The 25174-nt window shown below is 39.5% G+C and overlaps 1 protein-coding gene across 1 annotated transcript; it reads left to right on the top strand.

Annotated features, from left to right (window-relative positions):
* Positions 1-1865: 1865 nt before the first annotated feature.
* Positions 1866-25174, top strand: BRM (transcription regulatory protein SNF2). Its single transcript, XM_010256999.3, has 14 exons — positions 1866-2534; positions 3984-5327; positions 5463-6794; positions 10302-10414; positions 10798-10885; positions 11001-11087; positions 11382-11474; positions 11567-11650; positions 11743-11946; positions 13604-13846; positions 13982-15565; positions 15671-16219; positions 22684-22938; positions 24374-25174. Exons 1-14 carry the CDS (start codon positions 2340-2342, stop codon positions 25019-25021), a joined length of 6819 nt encoding a protein of 2272 aa, XP_010255301.1. The 5' UTR covers positions 1866-2339; the 3' UTR covers positions 25022-25174.

Genomic DNA, 25174 nt, shown 5'->3' with positions numbered 1-25174 from the left:
ACAAAAAAATACAAGTATTTTTTAATTATTTTCATCATATATATACTTGTTTTTTGTAAAAAAAATAAATAATATAACAACTATACAAAAATACAATATAAATAATATATTTATAAATATATATATATAACATATATCAGATTGAATCTTCTTAGATTGGATAGGGGTGATCCAAATCTGATTCGAAGATTCGAACAGGGGTGATCCGAATTCAACCAAATAGGATTGGAGCTCGGATCGGATCATGATCCAATCCATTTGAACCCCTAATTATGTATGTTTTTATGTATTTTATATTTGAAAATATTTTTTGAACTTTTTCCTTTTTTCATGTCTAAATATTAAAATGGTAATATATTAACACCTGTTAGTCTGTTTAACATCAAGTTAGTGACATGGTGAGTTTTAGACATTTTGAAAAGTTGTGGTGAGTTTAAGAGAAATGTTGAAAACTCATGGTGAGTTTTGGACAATTTCCCTTGTTTTAAATTTATTGATGGTTAATAAATTCATTAAGTTCATATTAATACCATTAATATCTATGTGAATCTAAAAATTAGCCCATCCCCACCCGTGCGATGTATGGGCTTTGTTAAAAGAATTTGAGGCAAAATGACTTAGGGGTGCAACCTTGTGGCCCCAACTTGAGCCCAACCTGGTTTGTGGTGGGGCACCCTCTCCCATCCCCACTCTGTAGCCAAAATCCTTTACCCCATCCCCACTCCATCCTTGGTGGTGAGGTAGGTAGAGGTGCAAATTGGGTCATGCCGGTCAGCATGGAATGACTTTGTGGGTTGTGTTGCATTGGCCCGTAGGCCTACATGGGTCGTGCTTTCCTCCTCTAGGATCCTTAATAGGTTAGACCCGACACAACCCATGGCACAAGCCTAGGTAGGCCTAGGTCAGGCCATGTTGTACCGCGGGCTAGGCTAGGCCTAAACTGGGCCTTGGGCGAGGCTTGGTATATTGCAATCTGATTTACACCTCTAAAGGTAGGACACCCCTCTCTATTAGGAATGGGGAATTCTTGGATTTTCCTAGGCTCTCAAGGCAACCACCTAAAAATACATCAAATTTTGGAGATATTTTAGAAATTAATATTAGACATTGGGTTATTTTAATAATATACCATCAAGTTAAGGGGGATTATATGCAAACCTGTTCCCACCCCATCCCCATTTAAGATTGAGGGAAACATGCCCCATTTAGGGTGGGGTAGAGTGGGGCCCCAATTTTATGGAGAAAATTGTCAATTCTATAAATTCCATTTAAAATAAATGAAAATGAATAAAATCTAATAAAATTAGTAAAAGTCAAAAGGAATTTATTTAACATAATAATAATAATAATAATAATAATAATTTGATAATAATTCATCTAGAAATAATAAAAATTAGTAAACATTAATATAAAATTAATACAAGTTTAATGATCCAAAAATAATGTTATTTTTGAAGGCAAATAATGTTTGGATTATACTTTGGTGTACTTTGCTCAATTGAAATTGTCATAAGGTCTTTCAACTTACATTTTGTTTAACAAAGCCCGTGCATCGCACGGGGCTTATTTAGTTGAGTATTAAAAAAAAGATTTTTAGATACCAAGAAAATAGTATTCAACTATTTAAATTATGTTTCCATCAATCGGAACAAAGAAAAGTCACAACTCACGATAAGACCTTCACACCCCCTTCCCCAAAAAAAGTCGTTAGGTGAGTTTACTATTTATAAAGATTTCCAAAACAAGAGGCATAATCGTAATCATAATGTAATGGAAGAAGGGCACTTTTGTAATTTGGATAGACTAAGGTGCCGCGAACGTTCGAACGAAACTCCTTCTTTAAAGGGCATTTAACCGTAGTTAGCGGACTGCGGACTCAACCCTCAAGTTCATGTAAAGGGCGGTTCGTCAGCCACAACTGAAACGCGGGGAAAAAATAATAATTAAAAATAAAAAAAGAGGAAAAACATCTGCTTAGGGTTTGACTGATAACGCAAACCGGGTTGATTGTCGGGTTAATTACCGGATTCCGGCAAGTTCGCGGGATCCCGGCGAATCTCTAATAATACGATTTGCAATTTTGGCTCTCCGGGAACCGGGTATCGATCGTGCATTTGTGGGCAAATCGGCGAGAAACTGCTTAATCCTGTAGCTTGTCACTCAGATGCAGCGAAAATGCTGTTTGGGGGGAGAAAGAGGAAGGGGGTTGTTGACGTCGGGATCAATAGACCAAAAAGGCGCCGAGAGTCGTAAAAAGTGGTTTTGAACAGCGGTTTTCCGAATCGCAAGTTCTGGTGCTTTTTGTAATTTGACCTTTTTTGTTATTTTTGAATTCGTGTATGCAATCTGGTGGCACACAACAGGGCGTTGGCGCCCCTGGACATGGACGGAATCCGGCGATGGTCCCGCCCGGCCGGTCATACTCTTCTTCGGCATCACCGTCTTCGTCTTCTTCGGCGGTTTCGGCTCCACATCGAGGGTTTGATTCGATTCAGCAGCAGCAGCAACAACAGCAGCAACTCGCGTTTAGGCAGGTGGGTGGATGCTTTGCTCATTTATATGCAGTGTGGCGGACCTGCTGGTCTCTGACTTTTTGGGAATTTGAATGTTAATATTTCTTCTCTGATGAAGAGTTCTTTCAGATTAAATTAATTAATTTTTGTTGCACTACGCTAGCACAGTTTTTTAAAGACGTTGGGAGGTAGTGAATGTTGAGTACAGTTGCTTAATTCACTATGACTCCGCGAATTGTGGAGAGCAGTTTAGTGGCTTCAGTGGTCAAATCAGGCAATTTGTCTCTTCCTGTCTTAAGAAACAGTTGGAAATTGTACCGACGCTGTTGGAAGCGATTTGGAACCTAGTATTTATAGTTGACACGGACAGGTTTCCCTGTTAGAGAATGGCTTCATCTCTCTCTCTCTCTCTCTCTCTCTCTCTCAGAGATAGGTTTCCGTGATCTAGGTTTCCATTAATTCAATTTGATGCCCCCTTTTTAAGGAATGGAAATTTTATCGTGGTTGAATCAGTGTGGAGGGGTTTATTGGTGGAAGGTTTATACAAATTCATTTTGCTACCTGCTCTTGAATTTGATTTATGTCTACACTTATAATCGGACATAAAAATATTGAATTAGGCAGGTTGTATTCCTTTCTACTTGTGCATTTGAGTGAGTGTATCAATGCGTTTTTTTGGTCATGATATTCTTGAATTTCATGATGGGTTTAAAATAATAATAATGTTTTCATCGTAATGTCTTGATATGAGGTGGGAGATAAAATCAGTTTGGGTTGTTGTGAAGTTACAATACTTTGCATGACCTGAGAGGATTTATAAAATCAATTTATGTTGTTGTGAACTTAAATAATTTGCATGACCCGAGAGGCTATATAAAATCAATTTAGGTTGCTGTGAACTTAAATCCTCTGTATGGCTTGAGAGGCTATTATTCCTAAGGTATATCGTGTACTGATTTATGAGGATGTTCTATGATGTTCCTAACGCTCTCTCTCTCTCTCTCTCATTCTATTTTTCTTATGTTATCTTTTTTAGATTAAAATGTTTCTTTTTGGTCACATACATCTGCACCCTATATTAGATCATTCTTTTGATATCAAAAGAAAAATTTATTACCAAAAATAAAAATAGAATACAAGAGCTGGAGATAAAACACCACCAAAGGAGGAGAACAAAAGGCTATGACTTATATTCACACCAACCCTAATAAAAACTCCCCAAACAACTGATTCCCAACAACACCGCCTATCAAACTACCTAATTCCATGATAAAAGGAAACAACCTCCCAACCTATCCAGCACTGAAGAACAAGAATGAAAACTACCCCCCAAAGCATCCTATATTAGATTACTGTTGCGCTGTGTGGTCTTTTCTATTGGACTCTGTGTCGTGCTTAAGTTTCTTTGATTTTTATACTAATGATTATGGCATGTAGCTATTTTTTTATTTATTGCATATCTTATTGCAGTCATTGCAACAACTTAGAAAGCCTGAAAGTGATGAAGCCCTTCTAGCATATCAGGCAGGCAGTATCCATGGAGTCATGGGTGGCAACAACTTTCCTCCATCCTCTGGCTCCATACGTTTACCTCAACAACCTAGGAAGTTCACTGATTTGTCTCAGCAACACGGTCCCTCTCAGATTTGTGGGGAGGGTCAGAATAAGGGTCACAGCCTAGATCAGCATATTCCAAGCTCAACTCATCAGGCATATGTCCAGTATGCCATGCAGGCTGCCCAGCAGAAAGCTTTTGGAAGTATCCAACAACAGCAACAAGGTAAAATGGGAATGGTGAGCCCTTCTGCTGGGAAAGATCAGGATCTAAGTATGGGCAATCTGAAAATGCAGGACCTGATGTCTATTCAGGCAGCTAACCAGGCTCAAGCATCTGTACCCAAGAAGTCAGCTGAACATATTGCAAATGGTGAGAAGCAGATGGGGAAAGGGCAGCAACCAGCTTCTGACCAAAGGGGTGAGTTGAAGCCTCTACCCCAGGTGGCAGCCATTGGACAGATGATGGCATCAAACATGGCAAGGTCTGGGCAGGCACCACAAGCTCAGCAAAGTGTCCAAAACATTGTAAATAACCAGCTTGTAATGGCCCAGTTGCAAGCAATGCAGGCTTGGGCATTGGAGCACAATATTGATCTATCTCTGCCTGCCAATGCCAATCTGATCTCCCAATTCCTTCCCCTTTGGCAATCCAGAATGGCTGGCCTTCAGAAGCCAAGTGAGAGCAATACTCAACAGACTTCATGTCTGGCTACAATGTCGAAACAACAACCTATTTCTTTTCCTCCCATTGCCAACGAGAACTCCACAAATGGGAATTCACCGAATGATGTATCTGGCCAGTTGGGCTCTGCCAAAACGAGACAATCAGTTGTTTCTGGGCCTTCTCCACCTACCATAACTGCTGAATTGGTAAATTCTAATAATACTCAGATGCAACAGGTTGCTCCTCACAGTCGGGAGGACCAGGTTCCTAGGCAGTCTGCAACATCTGGAAATGGAATGCCCCCCATGCATCCACCACAGTCTCCTCTGAATATGAGCCAGGGCTTAGATCAGTCTATGCATACAAACAATGCTATTAATGGGTCAGAGACTTCACAAATGCAATATTTCAGGCAGTTGCAGCAATTGAATCGATCCACTTCACAACCTGCAGTTCAGTCCATTGAAGGGTCAATGAGCTCTCCCCTTTCATCTCATGGTGGAATGACCCGGATACCACAACAGCGTCTTGGATTTACCCAGCAACAACTGCATGTCCTTAAGGCCCAAATATTAGCATTCAGACGCCTGAAGGTATGGAGCATCCTTTTCTTCTCTTTTTTCCCTTTCTCCTACTGACTCTTCATATGGTTTCTAATAATGATATGATATCATAAATGGATCTTGCCTTTGCGCTGTTAATTACCTTTTATTTGTGTTATTTATCAGCGTGGGGAAGGCAGTCTACCTCAAGAGGTTCTTCAATCAATTGCCCCACCACCCCTTGAATCACAGGTCCAGCAGGTATTTGTCTCCCCTCAGGTGATGGTGAGCCATGATGGATCTGCTGGGAAGAATGTTGAAGAACATGCAAGGCATTTGGAGTCTCATGAGAAAGCTTCACAGGTTGCACCTCTAAGCAAGGGTCAGATTTTGCCAGAAGGTGAACCCTTGACAGGAGAAGGGAAAACACATACATCTGCTCCTCATGCCCAAGGGGGGTTGGCTGTAACAAAGGAGCCTATTCATATGGGATCTTCTGGGAAGGAAGAAGTGCAAAGTACTACATTTTCTGTCAAGTCAGAGCAAGAAGTTGAACATGTGGGTATGAAGATTCCTGTTAAAGGTGATTTTACAGCAGATAGGGGAACTCTTCAACCTCAGGTGTCTGTATCAGATGCTATGCAAGCTAAGAAATCCAATGAAGTAAGCAGTATGCTACAGCCAAAAGATGTTAGCCCCATAAGAAAGTACCACGGACCCCTGTTTGATTTCCCTTTTTTTACCAGGAAACATGATTCCCTTGGTTCAGCCATGGTTATCAGTAACTTAGGTAATTTAAAACTGGCATATGATGTGAAGGATCTTCTATTTGAGGAAGGAATTGAAGGATTGAACAAGAAAAGGAAAGAAAATCTCAAAAAGATTGGTGGGTTGCTGGCAGTGAATTTAGAAAGGAAGAGGATCAGGCCAGATCTCGTTCTGAGGTTGCAAATTGAGGAAAGGAAGCTTCGGCTTTTGGATCTCCAGGCATGTGTAAGAGATGAAGTTGATCAACAGCAACAAGAGATAATGGCAATGCCAGACAGGCCTTACCGAAAATTTATTCGGTTATGTGAACGACAACGTACGGAGCTAGCCAGGCAAGTGCAGCTCTCTCAGAAGGTCATGAGAGAGAAGCAACTAAAATCCATCTTCCAATGGCGTAAGAAGCTTCTTGAAGCTCATTGTGCAATCCGTGATGCAAGGACAGCTCGTAACAGGGGAGTTGCCAAATATCATGAGAGAATGTTGAGAGAATTTTCAAAGAGAAAAGATGATGATCGTGATAAGAGGATGGAGGCATTAAAGAACAATGATGTTGATAGGTATCGTGAAATGTTGCTGGAGCAGCAGACCAGCATCCCAGGTGATGCTGCTCAGAGATATGCTGTTCTGTCATCTTTTCTGACTCAAACAGAGGAATACCTTCATAAATTGGGTGGGAAGATAACAGCTGCCAAGAATCAACAGGAAGTGGAGGAGGCTGCTACAGCTGCTGCAGCTGCTGCACGATCTCAGGTATGTTTTGTTCAAATTCTGAGTATTCTTTTTTCTTCCCTTTCCCAGGAGGCTGACTTTCTGTTCATTTTTTTTTTCTCTTTCTTTATTTATATAGATAGGATGTTTATCTCCATAGATATCTGGTGCATTACAAAGCATGTTTTACATGACACACACTGATATGCGTCCAACAAGTTTGTATACCCATGACTTGGTTTTTTTAATCAACTCTGGTTGTAAAATAAGTCACTTTTATTTATGACAACTGCTTGGTTTATAAGAAGTGATAAAGAGATGCTTAATGTGAGATACTGAATTTTGACTAAGGAAAGAGAACCTAGTAAGCAAATATTACATTCTATCTTCTGGAAAGTAGGCATTAAGAATGTGGATGGGATGCACGTATTTTCTAAGACCAATCACCTTTTATATCATTTTCTCTAGAAAATATTCTTCATTCCTCATTTTTTTGCACTTTCTTCTGTACAATCAAATGTGTCCTTCAAAAAGTGTATCATGTCTTATGAAGTTTATGTTGTGTAATCCACTATGTTTATTCTTATTTTAAACATTGTAACGTACAAGATTTAGAATCATATATTTCCATATATGCATACTCATTTTAAATTCTATAAAACAGTTGTAAGGCCAGTTATGTTGTATGGACTATGGAGTAGAGTGTTGGGCAGTCAAGAAACAACTTGTTCAGAAAATGAGTGGCAGAAATGCAAAGGCTAAGATGGATGAATGGAAAAACTAGAAAGGATAGGATCAGGAATGAAGCAATCCGTAGAAACCTAGGGGAATGAGAGAGAGTAGACTAAGATGGTTTGGTTACGTGCATAGAAGACCACCAACAACTGCAGTTAGAAGAAGTGATTTGTTATAACTGGAAGGGGCTAGAAGAGCTAGGGTAGACTAAAAAGGGACATGAGTAGAAGTAGTAAGAAATGATTTAAGCACTAATAATTTAACAATGGATAGGCTTTAAATAGAACAGATAGGTGAAACAGGATTCATGCTCATTCATCAAAAAAAAAAAAAGAAAAAGAAAACAGGATTCATGTAGCTGCCCCCATTATAGTTGGGATGAGGCATGGGTGATGTGTACTTATTTTTGCAAAAGAAATTTATTCATAATAGTTTTTATGTTTTTCCTACATATATATCATATTGATATTTCTACATTTTTGGGGTCTTGCCACATCTAACACTATCAACTGTGAGATGAGATACTCTTTATTGGTGAATGGGATAGTTGTTGATCATTTTCCTGCCCTTAAAGGTATTATGCAAGGGGACTCACTTTCCCCATTCCTCTTCACTTTGATTGCTAATGTTCTTGGAAGACTAATCTCGAGGGCAGACTGTAGGAACTTGGTTAAGGGTTAGAGAGTGGGTAGGGAGGATGTGCCAATCACTGACTTGCAATTTGCAGATGATACCATCTTGTTCTGTGAAGAGAGGGATGTTAGAAGGACCAAAAACCTGAAACTGGTGATTCAATTGTTTGAGAGGACGTCAAACTTAAAGGTGAATCTTGACAAGAGTTGTATTGCAGGGATAAATATGGATCACAGGGAGATATCGAACAGTGCTGAAGCTTTAGGTTGTGATGTGTCTCAATGCCCTTTGATCTATTTGGGGCTTCCTTTGGGAAAATCCAAGGAGTGCTAGCTTCTGAAATCCAATGGTGGAAAGATTTACTAAATGGTTGGATTCTTGGAAGAAAAACTATCTGTCCCTGGGAGGAGCACTTTGATTAGGTCTACTTTGGCCAATCTTCCAGTGTATTATTTGTCTGTATTCAAAATTCCATAAGGGGTGAGTGGAAGATTGGAAAATTTGATTAGGGATTTTATTTGGAGCTAGGAGAGGAGAAGAAGGATCATAGGGTTCGGTGGGATGTGGTGAGTAGAAGTAAGGAATTTGGGGGGTCTAGGTGTAGAGAATGTTCATAAAAGAAACATGGCTCTCTTGGGGAAATGGTTGTGGAGATTGCCAGATGAAAAGGATAAGTTATGGGCAAAGGTGATTGTTCGCATTCATAGGCTTGCGGCTAATGGATTGGATGCTGGGGTGTGGTCCAGAGCAACAAAAGCTTCACCTTGGAAATCTACCCATGATATTCTTTTAGTGTTCCTACCTTTCATCAAGTACAACCTTGGCTCAAGAAACCTTGTTAAGTTCTGGGAACATGTGTGGGTGGGTGAATCTCCACTGAAGGAACAATTTTCCATCTCTATTTAACCTATCCAACCTTAAGGATGAGCCTGTGTCTTCTTTCTTGTTGCTTTCTAGTTCAATCAAGTTCAGGCTATGCCTGGAATCTGGGGTTTAAAAGGGGGCTCAAGGATGCTGAATTGAGTAGTATTTCAAATCTTCTTCAGTGTTTGGATAGAGTTTTCCTGAACCCCTCAGAGGTGGATAGTAGGATTTGGTATGCTTAATCTGCCTCATTTTCATGCGCTTCATTCTTTCGGCCCTGACCCAACCCTCAGACAGTTCTGTGTTGCCCTTTTTGGTTAAGGAGGTTTGGAAAAAGCCTATCCCCCCTAGGGTAAGTGGTTTTTGTTGGGAAGTCTTTTTGGAAAGAATCAACACTTGTGATCTTCAAAGAAAGAGACAAAATTTGTGCCTTTCCCCAAATTGGTTTATCCTTTGTAAAGCTAATAGTGAGACTTCGATAAAAAATAGTGAGACTTGCTACCACTTATTAATCTCTTGTCCTTTTGTTTCTATTATTTGGAATTGGTTTTTCTCTTTGTTTGGGTGTAGGTGGAACCCCCCACCAGATCCACAAGGCTTGTTTGATTCTTCTTTTGTTAGTTGGAGAAAAAGAGGGGGGGGGGGGAGAATTCTGTGGAGGTGTACAAGAGCAGCAGTATGCTGGACAATATGGGAAGAAGGGAACCAAAGAGTTTTTTCAGACAGGGAAAGAAGCAGAGAAGGAATCATTGAAGCCATCACAATTAGAGTGATCCAGTGGTTCAAGTCTTTGAGCTGATTTGATGACATCTCCACAAATGACTTGCTTAGGAAGTGGAAGGAGGTGGCGGACTCCTCTTGCCGATTTGGTTCCCACCTCCTTTTGGGTTTGTCAAGTTGAATTACGATGGTAGTAGTGAGGGGAATCTGGGTCCTTCAGGCATTGGGGGTGTTTTCCAGAATGAGGAGGGAAGATTTATTGTCTATACTCGGGCCCAATAGATGTGGGAGATTGCTGACACTTTGGCAAAGCAAGGGGTGGGAAGGGATCAGATGTTCTGGGCTATACTGTAAGCTATGTAATTCGATGTCACCTTGGAGAGAGCTAAGAGAGTTTATCTCTCTCCGTGGTCCTCCATTGTATCTCATCTTTATTTAATGAAAACATCATGTTATTGGTAAAAAAAAAACTGTGAAATGAGATGCCAGTGTCTTCCATAGTAATTGCTTTTTTATTTATAACTATAAATTAGGTTACTTAACCGATTTTTTTTGTTGTTTCTTATTTATTTATTATATATTTTATTTTTACAACAGGGTCTATCAGAGGAAGAAGTTAAGGCTGCGGCAGCTTGTGCTAGAGAGGAAGTTATGATAAGGAACAGGTTCTCTGAGATGAATGCACCAAAAGATAGTTCTTCTGTCAACAAGTAAGCCTGTTGTAATTATCAATACTAATGAAATATTCCTTTTCTATTGGCTAAGATTAATCCACAAATGAGCTGAATGATGCTTTGAATACATATAGTGTCATCAAGGCTAAACATTTTTTGTCATTACAATTAACAGGAGTAGTTTCCTTCTTTGGCGTGCTCGTGGTAACTACAATTAATCTGATTGTGGAATTGCTTGTTTCCTCTTGTTGGTTTTATGCTTGGTTTACTTATTTGCTATTATTATTAACTTCAAACTGTATTGGTGGTTGTTGTCCCTTGGTGCAAATTAATGGCTTCTTGCTATGCTTGAAATGAGTGCACTGTTTTCCAAGTTGCTCACTTGCTACTTGCTTAACTTGTATTTGTATTTTCATCAGGTATTACAATCTTGCACATGCTGTGAACGAAAAGGTCACAAGGCAACCTTCAATGTTACGGGCTGGAACTTTGCGTGACTATCAACTTGTATGTTGCAACCCCCTTTTTTGGGTTGTATCTGTCTCTGTTTTGCCATTTTCATTATCTCATGTTTTAATTTAGCATTTTGAGTTAATTGTTTGTGCCCTTCCCTTCCCTTCAGGTTGGGTTGCAGTGGATGCTTTCTTTGTACAACAATAAATTAAATGGGATTTTGGCTGATGAGATGGGCTTGGGAAAGACTGTGCAGGTTATCTTTTGTTAATACTGGTTATTGTTTAAGAAATTTTGTTCAATTTTCCCTTCATCCTTATTTTTTCTCTCTTTCCTCCCTCTTTCTACATAAACAAGAAATAAACTTATTTCTATGTAGAAATTTCTAAACTTAGAGTTTATCATGTCTGTCTTAAACACTAGTTCATGTGCCTACTTCTTTGGAAGGTCTTATATTGTTATTGTTTTTAAAAAAAGAGGGAAAAAGAATGTTCTGATATTGACCTAGTGCTATAGAAGAAACTGAATACATGGTATGTTTCCTAAACAGGTCATGGCGTTGATTGCTTATCTGATGGAATTCAAAGGTAACTATGGGCCACATCTTATAATTGTTCCAAATGCCGTTTTGGTTAATTGGAAGGTCAGTTTTCAACCCTTTGTAGTTACAAACTTTGATATATGTATGTTTCTTTTGGAATTTTCTTTTCTAACTTGACACGTTTATTATTTTAGAGTGAATTGCATAACTGGCTTCCATCTGTGTCATGCATCTTTTATGTTGGGGGGAAGGATCAAAGGTCAAAGTTATTTTCTCAAGTAAGGGACAGCTTTTGCTACTTTTGCTGATATTTTACTTGTAGATACTTATTTTTTTCCTCAACTGCCTTTTGATGATACTTTCCATACAGGAGGTTTCTGCAATAAAATTTAATGTACTTGTTACAACATATGAGTTTATCATGTATGATCGTTCAAAGTTATCAAGAATTGATTGGAAGTACATCATAATTGATGAAGCACAGCGGATGAAGGACAGGGAATCAGTTCTAGCACGTGATCTTGATAGGTATCGCTGCCAGAGACGTCTACTTCTTACAGGCACTCCATTACAGGTCTGTCAATTGGCCTAATAATATTATCTTTAGATGTCTATTCCTTACTCCTCTCATATGAAAGGCTGCATGTTTATCCTTGGTTGAATAAGTTAGGGGTGCAAATGGATCGGATCATGATCCGATCCTATTTGGTCGAATTCGAATCTTCGGATCAGATCGGATAATAGGATCCGATAAGATATCGGATCGGGTTCGAATCACCCCTATTCGATCCGATATATATGCTATATATTTATTTATATAAATATATAATACATATATATGTTATTTGTTTATTTATATTGTGTTTTTGTAAATTTGTTATATTATTTATTTATTTATAAAAACATGTATATATACGATGAAAATAATTAAAAAAATACTTGTACTTATTGTTTTTCTTTATTTAAATTGGTACATTTTATTTTTCTTTTAATAATTTATTAATTTTTAAAGAAGACAAATCGGATTGGATCATATCCGAATATCCGACTTCCTGATCGGATTCGAATTCAGATCCGGTCAGATCTTTGGATCAGATCGGATCTGCAATTAACAGTGTTGGATTGGATTTAGATATACCCTGATTCAAATCCGATCTGATCCATTTGTATCCCTAGAATAAGTGCTGATTTATAGGTCTGTTAATTATCATGATTCATGACAATATGCCCATATTGCATTTTTAGCTCTGATAATCCAAAATGATGGTGGCACCTACATCTTAACACATTCTTGAAATTAAGCTCAAAAGTTGAATTTACTTGATTCAAGAAATGTATGTTTCTGTCACCTGCCATCAGCCATTGAATCCTTGACTTTACCACCAGGAGATCTCCATCTGCACCAACCAACTATACTCCTCTTTTGCCAAATACCTTGTATACACTCTTCTTTTGAAAGGTGGCCTTCTTCCTTGGCATCTAACTCTTGTATTTGATTCAACGTCCTTCCTTGCAAGAGTGTGATACTTTCCTGCACCTCCTTATTCCACCTCCTAATTTCCCCCATACAAATTTTTAACCTTCTCAGAAAACTTTCACATAGGTGCCCCTGAAGCTGGAGCTTCCTTCCACCATTCTGCTGTCTCCTCTGCAAAGTTTGGCACTTTGAAATACATTACCTCAAATCTGAATGGACCTGGTGTGTGATGTTATACAGCAGTTTGGAGAACTGTTTGATCAGATGTCATCCTTAGGAGTGCTACCTCTATGTCTGAAAATAAATCTTCAGAACTGCTGCTAATCAGAAACTTGTCCACCTTGGAGAGGGATGGATTCTTGGAGGTTACTCCAAGTGAGTTCTGTTCCCTCAAGAGGCAAATCAATTAGATTTGTTCTATAAATGAAAGCTCTGAACTGTATGATATCAGTGTTTATTTTTGTAATGTGGAATTTTTCAATCAGGTAATGGCTTTGGTTATAATTTCTGCAGTGCTATGAATAGTGGTAACTGGTAGCATAAAAAGAAATTTAATAGGTTTAGTATTTGTTAACTTGTGCATAAAATTATGATGATATCTGCTCCTAAGCACTTGTTTTTATATACATAACATATTATTCACTTAATTTTTTTTCCTCTCATTGCCATTCTTTAGGGTGTTTTTCCTCCTATCAAATTTTCCTGGCATACTATGCATGGCTGAACTGAACTTGGATTTTCTCCCTTTATGCAGAATGATCTGAAGGAGCTTTGGTCACTTCTAAATTTACTCCTTCCAGAAGTATTTGATAATCACAAAGCATTTCATGATTGGTTCTCAAAGCCCTTTCAGAGGGATGGACCTCCACATAATGTGGAGGATGACTGGCTCGAGACTGAAAAGAAGGTGATCATTATCCATAGACTTCATCAGATTTTGGAACCTTTTATGCTCAGACGTCGTGTTGAAGATGTGGAAGGGTCACTTCCACCCAAGGTACAATATTTAATTTAAAATAATATTTTGGCATTTACAAGTTGTTATGTGCTTGCCATGCTTCAGTCACTTTATGAAGATTCATCTAACTACTATGGGTTAGGTTATGTATGAATGGTATGGGTTGTATTGCAGGTGTCCATTGTTTTGAGATGTAGAATGTCAGCCATTCAAGGTGCCATATATGATTGGATTAAATCCACAGGGACCCTTAAGGTTGATCCTGAGGATGAGATGCAAAGAGTTCAAAAAAACCCAATGTATCAGCCTAAAGTATATAAGACTCTCAATAACAGATGTATGGAGCTCCGTAAAGCTTGCAATCATCCTTTGCTTAATTATCCTTATTTTAGTGATTTCTCCAAAGAGTTTCTTGTCCGGTCTTGTGGGAAACTTTGGGTCCTAGATAGAATCCTGATAAAACTTCAGAGAACAGGACATCGTGTGCTTCTATTTAGTACTATGACAAAGCTTCTTGATATACTGGAGGAGTACCTGCAATGGCGACGGCTTGTGTACAGACGAATTGATGGGACAACTAGCCTAGAAGATCGTGAATCAGCTATTGTGGACTTCAACTGTGCTGATTCTGATTGTTTTATCTTTTTACTTAGCATACGTGCTGCTGGCCGAGGTCTAAATCTACAATCTGCAGATACAGTTATCATTTATGATCCTGACCCAAATCCTAAAAATGAAGAACAAGCAGTTGCTAGGGCCCACCGTATTGGACAGAAGAGAGAGGTCAAAGTCATCTACATGGAAGCAGTTGTTGACAAAATTTCAAGCCATCAGAAAGAAGATGAATTTAGGAGTGGATGTACAGTTGACCTAGAAGATGATCTTGCAGGTAAAAATCGATATATGGGCTCAATAGAAAGCCTTATACGTAATAATATTCAACAATACAAGATTGACATGGCGGATGAGGTCATAAATGCTGGGCGTTTCGATCAGAGGACAACACATGAAGAGAGACGATTGACCTTAGAGACATTATTGCATGATGAGGAGAGGTATCAAGAAACTGTGCATGATGTTCCCTCGCTGCAACAGGTGAATCGCATGATTGCCCGTAGTGAAGAAGAGGTTGAGCTATTTGATCAAATGGATGAACTGGATTGGACTGAGGAGATGACAAGGTATGATCAGGTACCAGAATGGCTTCGAGCCAGCTCTAAAGATGTAAATGCAGCTCTCGCTAATTTATCTAAGAAGCCATCAAAGAATATTTTGTCTGCCAGTCTTGGCATGGAATCCAGTGAATTGGTTTCCGATTTATCTCATAGCAAAACAGAGAGGAAAAGGGGACGGCCAAAGGGATCATCAAATGGCAAAAAGCTCCCCATTTATAGGGAATTGGATGATGAAAATGGGGAATATTCAGAAGCAAGTTCAGAAGAGAAGAATGGATATTCTTTGCATGAAGAAGAGGGAGAGATTGGTGAATTTGAAGATGAAGAATATAATGGTGCTGTTGGTATACCACCATGCGATAAGGACCATGCAGAAGATGGCCCAGTTTATGATGGTGATTATGAATATTCCCGGGCATCAGAAGGTGCTAGAAATAACCATATCTTTGAAGAAGCTGGTTCATCAAGGTCGTCCCCAGAGAGTCGAAGATTGGTGCAGATGTTATCTCCTTCCATATCTTCCCAGAAGTTTGGATCTCTTTCTGCATTGGATGCAAGGCCAGGTTCTCTTTCAAAAAGGCTGGTATGGCTTCTTTCTTTGGGTATATGTTATGACTGCTATATTGGTTCTTTATTATTGAATAAGCCTATCGTATCTGCTAATGGACCTTCTTTAAAATTTTTCCAGCCAGATGAACTGGAGGAGGGGGAGATTGCTGTTTCAGGTGACTCTCACATGGACCTCCAACAATCTGGAAGTTGCGCTCATGATCGTGATGATGGTGAAGATGAGCAGGTTTTGCAACCCAAAATAAAACGGAAGCGTAGCATTCGTCTTCGCCCCAGACATAATTTGGAGAGGTGTGAAGAGAATCTTAGCAATGAAAAGTCTTTTCTCCAGCATGGAAGTTCATCTCAGTTGGCATTTCGTGTGGATGGTGACTATGAAGCAGAATTGAGAACTGGTCCTAAACTAGAGGTATTTGGAGACCCTGTTGATCTCAGGCAAGATCCAAGTGATTCAACTTTGAAAAGTAGGCGGAGTTTTCCAGCAAGAAAAGTTGCAAATTCTTTGAAGTTGCATGTTATTCCAAAATCTGGTAGCAAATTAAATGGTACATTGAGGCCCACAGAGGATTGCACTGAACATTCTAAAGAAAGTTGGGATAGTAAACCTATGAACACAAATAGTGTTGCTTTCTTTAGCTCAAAGATGTCTGACATTATGCAGAGAAAGGTATGCAATTTTTAAACTGTCTCTATCATGTTGTTTCTATCTAGACTTGGCAGTACATGAAGAATATTTGAGTCTTTTTGTGATATTACTGATAAGATATTCTAACTCTCCCTTCCCATGGGGTGCTTCTTTTTGTGGATTGGTTTATTAGCATACTTAGGGATATGATCTGGTTAATTTCATTCTAAGAATTATAAACCAAAAGTTACTAATTTTGAAAAATTAAACAAAATCAATTGATTTTTAATGCACCATGTACAGTCATGGCTTTTCCCCCCATTTTTGAGAAAAGTGTAAAGTGTTGTATTAAGAATAACAAAAACTTAATCAGCCATTACAACCAGCACAGCCAGGAGCTGTGCAGCCCCATAATATATATCAAGCTGTTTTACTTACAAAAAATATCATGGACAAAAAAATAAAATAAAAAGATTATATGTAGTGTTCCTGAAGAATCTGTGAGCTGCAACCAAAGAGTATATTCTTCCCCCTAGAGTTTTTAAAATGTCTTTTTCCCTCTTTTCTATTCTTTCAAATATTCTTCCATTTCTGGCTAAATTTTGGTTGTGGAAATTGGTTCACTGAAAAAACTATTTTCGAATATATTCTATTTTGTGAAAATAACTGGGTAAGGGATGTTTTTAATGGTAACTTTGAACATTTATGGGCTTTGGAATGTATGGTTTTGCTTGATATGCTTTAGAACACGACCTGGTTTGGTATTCTGTGAGATCTGTCAACTTTTCTCTGATGATCTGAAAGAAGGTAAGTTCTAGATTTTCTTTAGGCTCTGTTTGGAAAGAGTGCAAATACATGTTCAGTGCAAAACCTTGCATACAGTCCATATTTGTATTTCTAAACTTTGCATTTGTACTGAACATATTTGTATTTTTACTCTTCCCAAATGAAGCCTTAGGGTCATTCCAGCTCTTCACCATGTGATCTTGATTTTGAATGAGGGCATATTGAGAGATCTGGCTTACATGGTTAATGCCTCAAAGTATTTTCTACTAATATGTTATAAAAATGCTTTTTTTTGGTGACTTACTGAACCTTCATTAATAGCAACAAGGGAATTATTATCAGAGGGTCAAAGAGTCCCACTGCCACAAGAGAGACTAAAAAGACCAAAGCAACAAATACAACAACAACAATGAGAAATCACATGGCTCAAAGAATTTACACAATAAAATTATCACCTCTTCATAGTTCTCTCCTTTCAAACTTATCTTTAAACAGAATATCTATGAAGTAAGGAAGAGCACCTTGACGGATCAAATTGAGTTCCTTGATTCGAAAGAAGAAAGGGGAGAATTTGGAGAGGTAGATAAGGAACAAAGAAGAGGTCTGAGAAGGCAATTAGAGGATTGTCTACACAAGGAGGAAATAAATTGGAGGCAAAAATCTCAATGCAAATGGCTGCAAGAGGGAGATAGAAATACCAAAATTTTTCATTCTGTGGAAAATGGGAGGGGAAGAAAAACTTTATCTCAAGACTGGAAGTGGATGGTGTTGCTTTAACACAACAGGATGAAATAGCAGGGGCCTTTGTTGAACACTTTAAGTCCATATTAAGAAGGCCATCAAGTAGGGGGATGTGGCTAGAAGGACTAGATTGGCTAGATGTAGGGGCGGACAATAGGCAGAGATTGGAAAGAAGGTTTGAATTGGAGGAGATTAAGGAGTTTGTGCTTTCTATCAAGATTGTTGGGATACGTGAAAGGTGACCTATTGCTAGTGTTGGAGGAATTTTATAGAAGAGGTGTGGTTAACCTGGGTCTGAACTCCACTTTCTTAGCATTGGTTCCAAAAGAAAGATGCGTCCCATCCAAAGGACTTTAGACCAATCAGTCTGGTAAATAGCTTGTATAAGATCTTAGCAAAGGTTTTGTCTTTGAGGATGAAGGAAGTACTGTCAGTAATAATCTCTCCAAATCAAGGAGCTTTTGTGAGTGGAAGACAAATTATTGATCAAATCCTAATTACCAATGAAAGTGTGGAGAATTTTAGGAAGGATAGGAAGAAGGGAATGGTTTGTAAGCTGGATTTGGAAAAGGCTTATGACTTGGTGGAGTGGTCGTTCTTGATGAAAGTTAGACCAAATTTGGGTTTGGGAGTAGATGGTGTAAATGGATCATGGGGTGTGTTCAGAACTGTCATTATTATGTGCTAGTGAATGGGACAATGGTGGGTTTCTTTCTAGTCGTTAGGGGAATAAGACAGGGGGACCCCCTATCTCCCTTTTTGTTCACTCTGGTTGCTGATGTTCTGGGGAAACTGATTCATAGAGCAGATTCTAGGGGCCTCTTAAGAGGTTGGAGACTTGGGAGGGAGGAAATTCCCCTTACCCACTTACAGTTTGCAGATGACACAATTCTGTTCTGTGAAGGAGGGAACTTGAGGTACATCAGGAACATGAAATTGGTGATACAACTCTTTGAACAAATGTCCAACCTAAAGGTGAATTTTGAGAAAAGTTGTGTAGTGGGTATGAATTTGGAGGGAGAGGTCAGGGAAAGTGCAGAATTGCTGGGTTGTGAAGCTTCAGGATGGTCATTGAATTACCTAAGGATGCCTTTGGGTGACAACCCAAAGAAAGAGAGTTTCTGGAATCCGGTGGTGGAAAGATTTGAAAAGAGACGTGCCTCTTGGAAGAAGAATTACCTTTCCCTTGGAGGGAGAGTTACACTGATAAAGGCTACTTTAGCCAACTTACCCATTTATTTCCTTTCAGTGTTCAAAATCCCAGCAAAGGTATGTAACAGATTGGAGAAGATGATGAGGGGTTTCCTATGGGGGTCAGGAGAGGACAAAAGGAACTATAGGGTGAGTTGGGAGGTGGTGACTAGGAGCAAAAATCTAGGTGGCTTGGGGCTTGGGAACATCAAGAAAAGGAATTTGTTTCTTTTGGGGAAATGGCTGTGGAGACTCCCAATAGAAAAGGAGAGACTATGGGCTAAAGTAGTGGTATGCATACATGGGCTGGAGCAAAATGGATGGGATGCTGGGATTCGAGCTAGGACCACAAGTGCGTCACCTTGGAAAGCCATTCATGATCTGCTTCCAACGTTCTCCCCTCTCATCAGGTATGATTTGAACTCAGATAACTCCATAAAATTTTGGGAACAAACATGGGTGGGGAATGCCCCTCTTAAGGACTTATCTCCTTCTTTGTATGCCCTTTCTGACTTAAAAAATGAGCCAATTTCTTCCTTCATTACCCCCTCATCTTCCTCTTCTAGGTTTGGGTGGAATTTGGGCTTGAGAAGGGCTATGAGAGATTTAGACTTGGATAGTATTTCGAGCCTCCTTGGTATCCTTGATAATGTTTTTTCGGACCTTGCTAAGTTGGATTTCTAGAATCTGGACCCCCACCCCCACCGACTCATTTTCTTGTGCCTCTTTTTTCAAAGTCTTAAGTCAGTCCCCCAGTTCTGTTGCCCCTCCCTTCCCGGTTAATGAGGTTTGGTGCAGACCAATTCCCCCTAGGGTTGGTAGTTTTTGCTGGGAAGCTTTTTTGGAAAGAATCGGTACTGGTGATTTGCTCCAAAAGAAGAGACCCAAGACATGTTTATCCCCTCATAGGTGTGTTCTTTGTAAAGCGGATGGGGAGACTGGTTTTCACCTATTGGTGTCTTGCCAGTTTGCTCAGTCCATTTGGGTGTGGGCTTTATCCCTCTTTGGGTGTAGGTGGAATCCTCCATCAAACTTGCGAAGTCTTTTTTCCCCTTCCTTCTTCAGGTGCCGAATGAAAAGGGGAAGGACCATGTGGAGATGTTTGAGGGCTGCAGTATGCTGGGCTCTGTGGGAGGAAAGCAATTCCAGGATCTCCTTTGAAGTAGAGAGAGGCAATGAAGAACTGAGAGAATTGATCCATATAAGGGTAGTACAGTGGCTGAAATCTTTAGAGCTGTTTACAGACTTCATAGTGGATGATTTGTTGAGGAAGTGGGGTGAGATTGCTAATTGCACCCAGACCAAAATATTGAGTGTGTCTTGGACCCCCCCCCCCCCCCCCCCCCCCCCCCCCACTGGCTGGTTTTTTAAAACTAAACTCTGATGGGAGTAGTTGGGGGAATCCTGGACACTCGGGGATTGGGGGTGTGTTTAGGGATGAGAATGAGTTTGTTTCAGCCCTGTTCTTAGGCCCAATTGGAGTGGGTGGTTCTCTCAAGGTTGAGATCTTTGCAGTTTAGGAAGGAGTCCAAAGAGCAAAGGAGATGAGTATAAGAAAACTCATAATTGAAGGGGACTCGGAGGTGGTGGTAGGGTGGCTGAATGGGTAAAAAGATCAGTTAACTCTTTTGCTGATGGGTTAGCTAAGCGAGGGGTCGAGAGGGAGTCAATGTTTTGGGCACAAGTGTAATTTTTTCCTTTTTCTGCTCTTGGGAGCTCAAGCTTCATTTGGAAGATAAGAAAGTTTATCTTCCTCCATGTAGTTGCTTCTTTGTTTAATTAATGAAATGTTGTTATTGATAAAAAAAAATCTATGAAGTAGCTAGTAAATCTAGGAATCCACTTAAATGTAATTTTCACTCTAAATGCCATTCTTAAGGCCTCTCTTAACTAGGTTCGTTTATCATTTGTCAAAAAAAAAAAAAAACCTAGGTTAGGTTCCAATGAGGAGGACCATCTGCTTATCTACATAACCAACAAATTAGACTGGGAATCCCCCTCTACCTTGACATGCTTACACCCCGATGTCATCAACCTAACCAATGAATCAGACATACAAGCAAAGCTCTAAAAATGGCCTTTATCCACCATGATTGCAGGTCCTGAGAAAACAAGAATGGCTTCAGTATCATGACCTCTGAAGCAACACCAAAGCCTGATGGTAGAGGAGTCCATCTAATCCACAGCCAATCTGATCTAATTATATAGAAAATATTATGTCTGTAAGAACAGTCGGAATTGTGTTGATATGCCCTTGTGTAACTACCTCATACAATGGGATAGGCTGATATATGGGACAGCCTTGGGATGAACAAACCTCTCAAAGATAAAGAACATTACAATGGAAAAGAAAAAAAAGTTATTTACATAATATAGGCATTACATATTCACAAATCAGGTTTGGAGTCACAGCAAACCCAATATGAGACGTTGAATGATCACATCATAAAAGGAAAGTTATTGTGCATCATATACAAGCAAAAAGAGGCAAGGCTTTGTTGGATGGATTATGAAATTATCTATTAAATGATACGAATATCAATGCAATCATGTAGGTTTTGCCTACCCAAATCTTTGCTACAATTAGAATGATGGTTTTGACATACTTTTTTTTCCCTCTAGCTTTAGATCCTAATTTACAGATGATTATGAATATGGGCTCCTTTGCATCTTGTGTCATACGCTTTCTTTGACACTTTTGTTAATCTAAATTTTCTAAAAGTTTTTTTTTCTAGTTTATTTAACGGTCAAATTAGTTTGAATAGTCTTGCAAGAGTTTTTTTTTTTATAATTTTGAAGTAGGTGAAGATGAAACAACGTAACTTTTCTTTTATCCTATTTTTAAGGGGTCAAAATTTTGTTTTACATGATTTTGGTGTCATTAGGTTATTGAGTGTTTGGTGTTCCTATGAGTTATATGGGTTTACCTTAATTCTAAAATTCTAATGTGATTAGGAGTAATCTTTTATCAATTTCTTAGTTGGAATTGGAGTCCACAAAGGGAAATTCAAGCCCTCGTATTGATTCTAGAAATAGGTTCATTGTAATCTCTCTCTCTCTCTCTCCCCCCTCCGGCCCTCCCCCGGTTTCTTCTTTTAAGCAATATATCTCTCTGATTTTCTAACAACAGGAATTATCTTTCATCTTCTTCTATTCTTCCTTGCTAGAATCTAATTTCCTGCTTTTTTCTTTGGTAGAAAGCAAAGCTATCTACTTTATTCTCTGCCTCTGTGTTTCATCATTTATCACTCAAATTACCCTCCTTCACCGTAGAAAGCCCACCCCTAGATCTATAGGTTGTAGTCCTACCTGTCCATTACCTACACTCATATCTTTAGAGATGTAGGGGCCAAGTCAAAAGGCAACATGTTTTTCTCTACCCCCAGGGCCCGGTACCTACCCCCAATACCAACATGTTTTTCTCTACCCCCTCCTTTGTTAAAAGGTCAGTCAGCATATTGGTAGACCTGGGAGTCCACTTGAGTGAGCAGTTCAAGTTGGAAGTCCATGCCTTCCTTTCCCTTGTGAGGAATCTTATGATCCATAGATTTTCTGTCCCTCGTAGGAACCACGTTATTGCTATCTGACCATCTCCTTCAATGATTAACTTGAACCAGCTGACATCTGTCAGCAAGCAACCTCAAATGGTTCTTGGTTTCTTTAATCTTGTCAGCTGGTTCAATCTTTGTTATAAAACACTGACAGGGCAATATATATTTTACCCTGTATTTTCATGCATGAAAAATGATAATTGTGCATATGTATAAATGCCGCTTTTCTTGTTTCAGTACAAGAATGTAATCAGCAAGCTTCAGAGAAGAATTGATAAAGATGGTCATCAAATTGTACCTTTGCTAACGGATTTGTGGAAAAGGAGTGACAACTCCAGTCACAACGGTAATGATGGAGGGACTGATTTCTTGGATCTATGGAAAATTGATCAACGTGTGGACAGATTAGAGTATAATGCGGTGATGGAATTTGTTGCAGACGTTCAGTCCATGTTGAAGAATGCGATGCAGTACTTTGGTTTTTCATATGAGGTATGATTATTGACTTTAGCTTCTCCTTGTAAATCCCTTGCCTTGGATTTGCTAAGTTGTTGTTTAGAACAAACTGGCATACTCGTATCTGGGAAAAGCTTGGACCTGGGGCCAAGGGGCCACAAAACTTGTCATGTCACCTAGACTCAACTTAAACATGTCCCACTTTGGGGACATTCTTGGCCAATTACCGTCCCAAAGCATGATTATAACTGTTTAAGGTTTTACTGAATAAGTTTGGACAACAGAAAATTATTCTCTTGGAACTCTTTGGGGGTGTTCTTTTTTCGGATTTTGAGAGGGGGAAAGTTGGTCAATGGGATTTTGGTTTCCATTGACCAAGAATTCCATGTTCTTTTTTCAGATTTATATGGGGACCAGGGAAAGTTTATTTTCCCGGGTAACACTTACCCGGGTAAGTGATACCCATCTCCTAGATGGGTAAATAACTTTCCCAGCTAGGGGGAAAGTTGCCTAACACTTGAATGTGACAAAAATGCCCTTTTTAATAATGAATTTTTATAACTAAAATGGTCATTGCCTTATTTACCCGGGTAAGTGATACCCAAGTAACTGCATTTACCTGGGTAAGTAACTTACTGAAAAGCGAACGGGGCGTTTGTATCCAAATGAAAAGAAAAAGGGGCGCACTTATGCAGGTTGGGTGGTAGGTGGTTCCATCCTCAAGATTGGGCCCTCTGGATAGGGCATTCAATCCTTGAGTCTACATCAGCACCATATCCACCAAGGTTAGTGTTTTCCTTGTGTAATGTTTTAGCTGTTCATGGGGTAAATTTCAGCCGAAAGGCCTTCACCACATATTACTATCTTCCATTTTCATTGAGCAATATCTAATTTACAAAAACGAAAATTAAGATATAGAACATCCCTTGTGAAACTTGAATACAAAGTGGAATATAGGGCTGATGTAGATTGGAGGTTTAAACATGTTGCAAACCAGAGTATCCCCTATGTGATGGTAATAGGTGGGCTTATCCTTGATCTTTTCAGTTGACCTAATTTTGGGGGCACCTCACCACAGATGACCTTTCTGTAGCCATGTACAAGGGTATGATGTGAGTAATCCATGACCCATCATATAGAGGAATCTCTGCACTGGTTCATGTTTTTGGGCTGAAATAGTGGGGAGCACGTGGAGCCCTTTTGTTTCCCAGCTATTGTGCCACGTATGGGATTCACAATTGTAGTTTAGATAGAATACTGGGTATTCTGCTGACTGGAACAATGGAGAATCCTAGATTTTCCTTTGTTATGGGGTAATCTTTAGTATGGTTTCCATTTTATGGGATGTCTCCCTAGAGACATTCTAGGGTGTGTATCTTCTTAACAACATAGGAGGAACAATGTAAAACTGTGATGGTCATTTTTTTCCCATGGATCAGTGATGACTAAACCGTAAAATTTCACTTGACAGGTGAGGTCAGAAGCAAGAAAAGTACAAGATCTCTTCTTTGACATTATGAAGATTGCATTCCCGGATGCAGATCTACGGGAAGCGAGGAATGCGATCTCATTTTCTGGACCAGGAGCTTCCCCAGTCCTGTCTCCGAAACAGGGTGTCACTGGCCAAAGCAAGCGTCAGAAACTGATCATTGGCGTGGGGCCCGATACGAATCCTCTCTCGAAGATATTGCCATATGCCCCAACCTCTGCTGATGATGACACAAGGGTTCGAGGCCATATGTCAAAGTTTCAGGACTCGTGGCTTGTACGGGAGCTAGGTCAGCAGCAGCCGGATGAGACGATGACATTTACTCATCCAGGGGAGTTAGTCATATGCAAGAAGAAGAGGAAAGACAGGGACAAGTGTCTGTCGAAGTCAAGGACTGTCCCTGCATCAGATTCAACATCACCGCCCAACATGGGCCGCAATGTTAGGGGTCCAGGTCCAGGCCCAGTTCCAACGCAGAAGGACGTGAGGTTGAATCAGTCTTCTACCCTTCAGCATGGGTGGCCCCACAAAACACCACAAGCCAATAGTGATGGCGGGAGTCAGGGTTGGGCGAAGCCTGTAAAGAAAATGAGGACAGATGCTGGTAAAAGAAGACCAGGCCAATTATAATATGATACGAAGTGTACATAATTATACAGCAAAAAAAAAAAAAAAAATTGTTCGTATTAATTTTAGGTGCAAGGTGCAAGATGTAGTGTCTCTTGTGGTTTTGTACAAGTGAAATTGAGCTTATTCTGTTCAATACAACATCGTAGCCCATAA

Source organism: Nelumbo nucifera, chromosome 1 (assembly GCF_055504915.1).
Source record: "Nelumbo nucifera cultivar China Antique chromosome 1, China Antique-T2T, whole genome shotgun sequence".
Lineage (NCBI taxonomy): Eukaryota > Viridiplantae > Streptophyta > Magnoliopsida > Proteales > Nelumbonaceae > Nelumbo > Nelumbo nucifera.
Note: the sequence above shows the minus strand (reverse complement) of the source record. Positions and strands in the feature narration are given on the sequence as shown.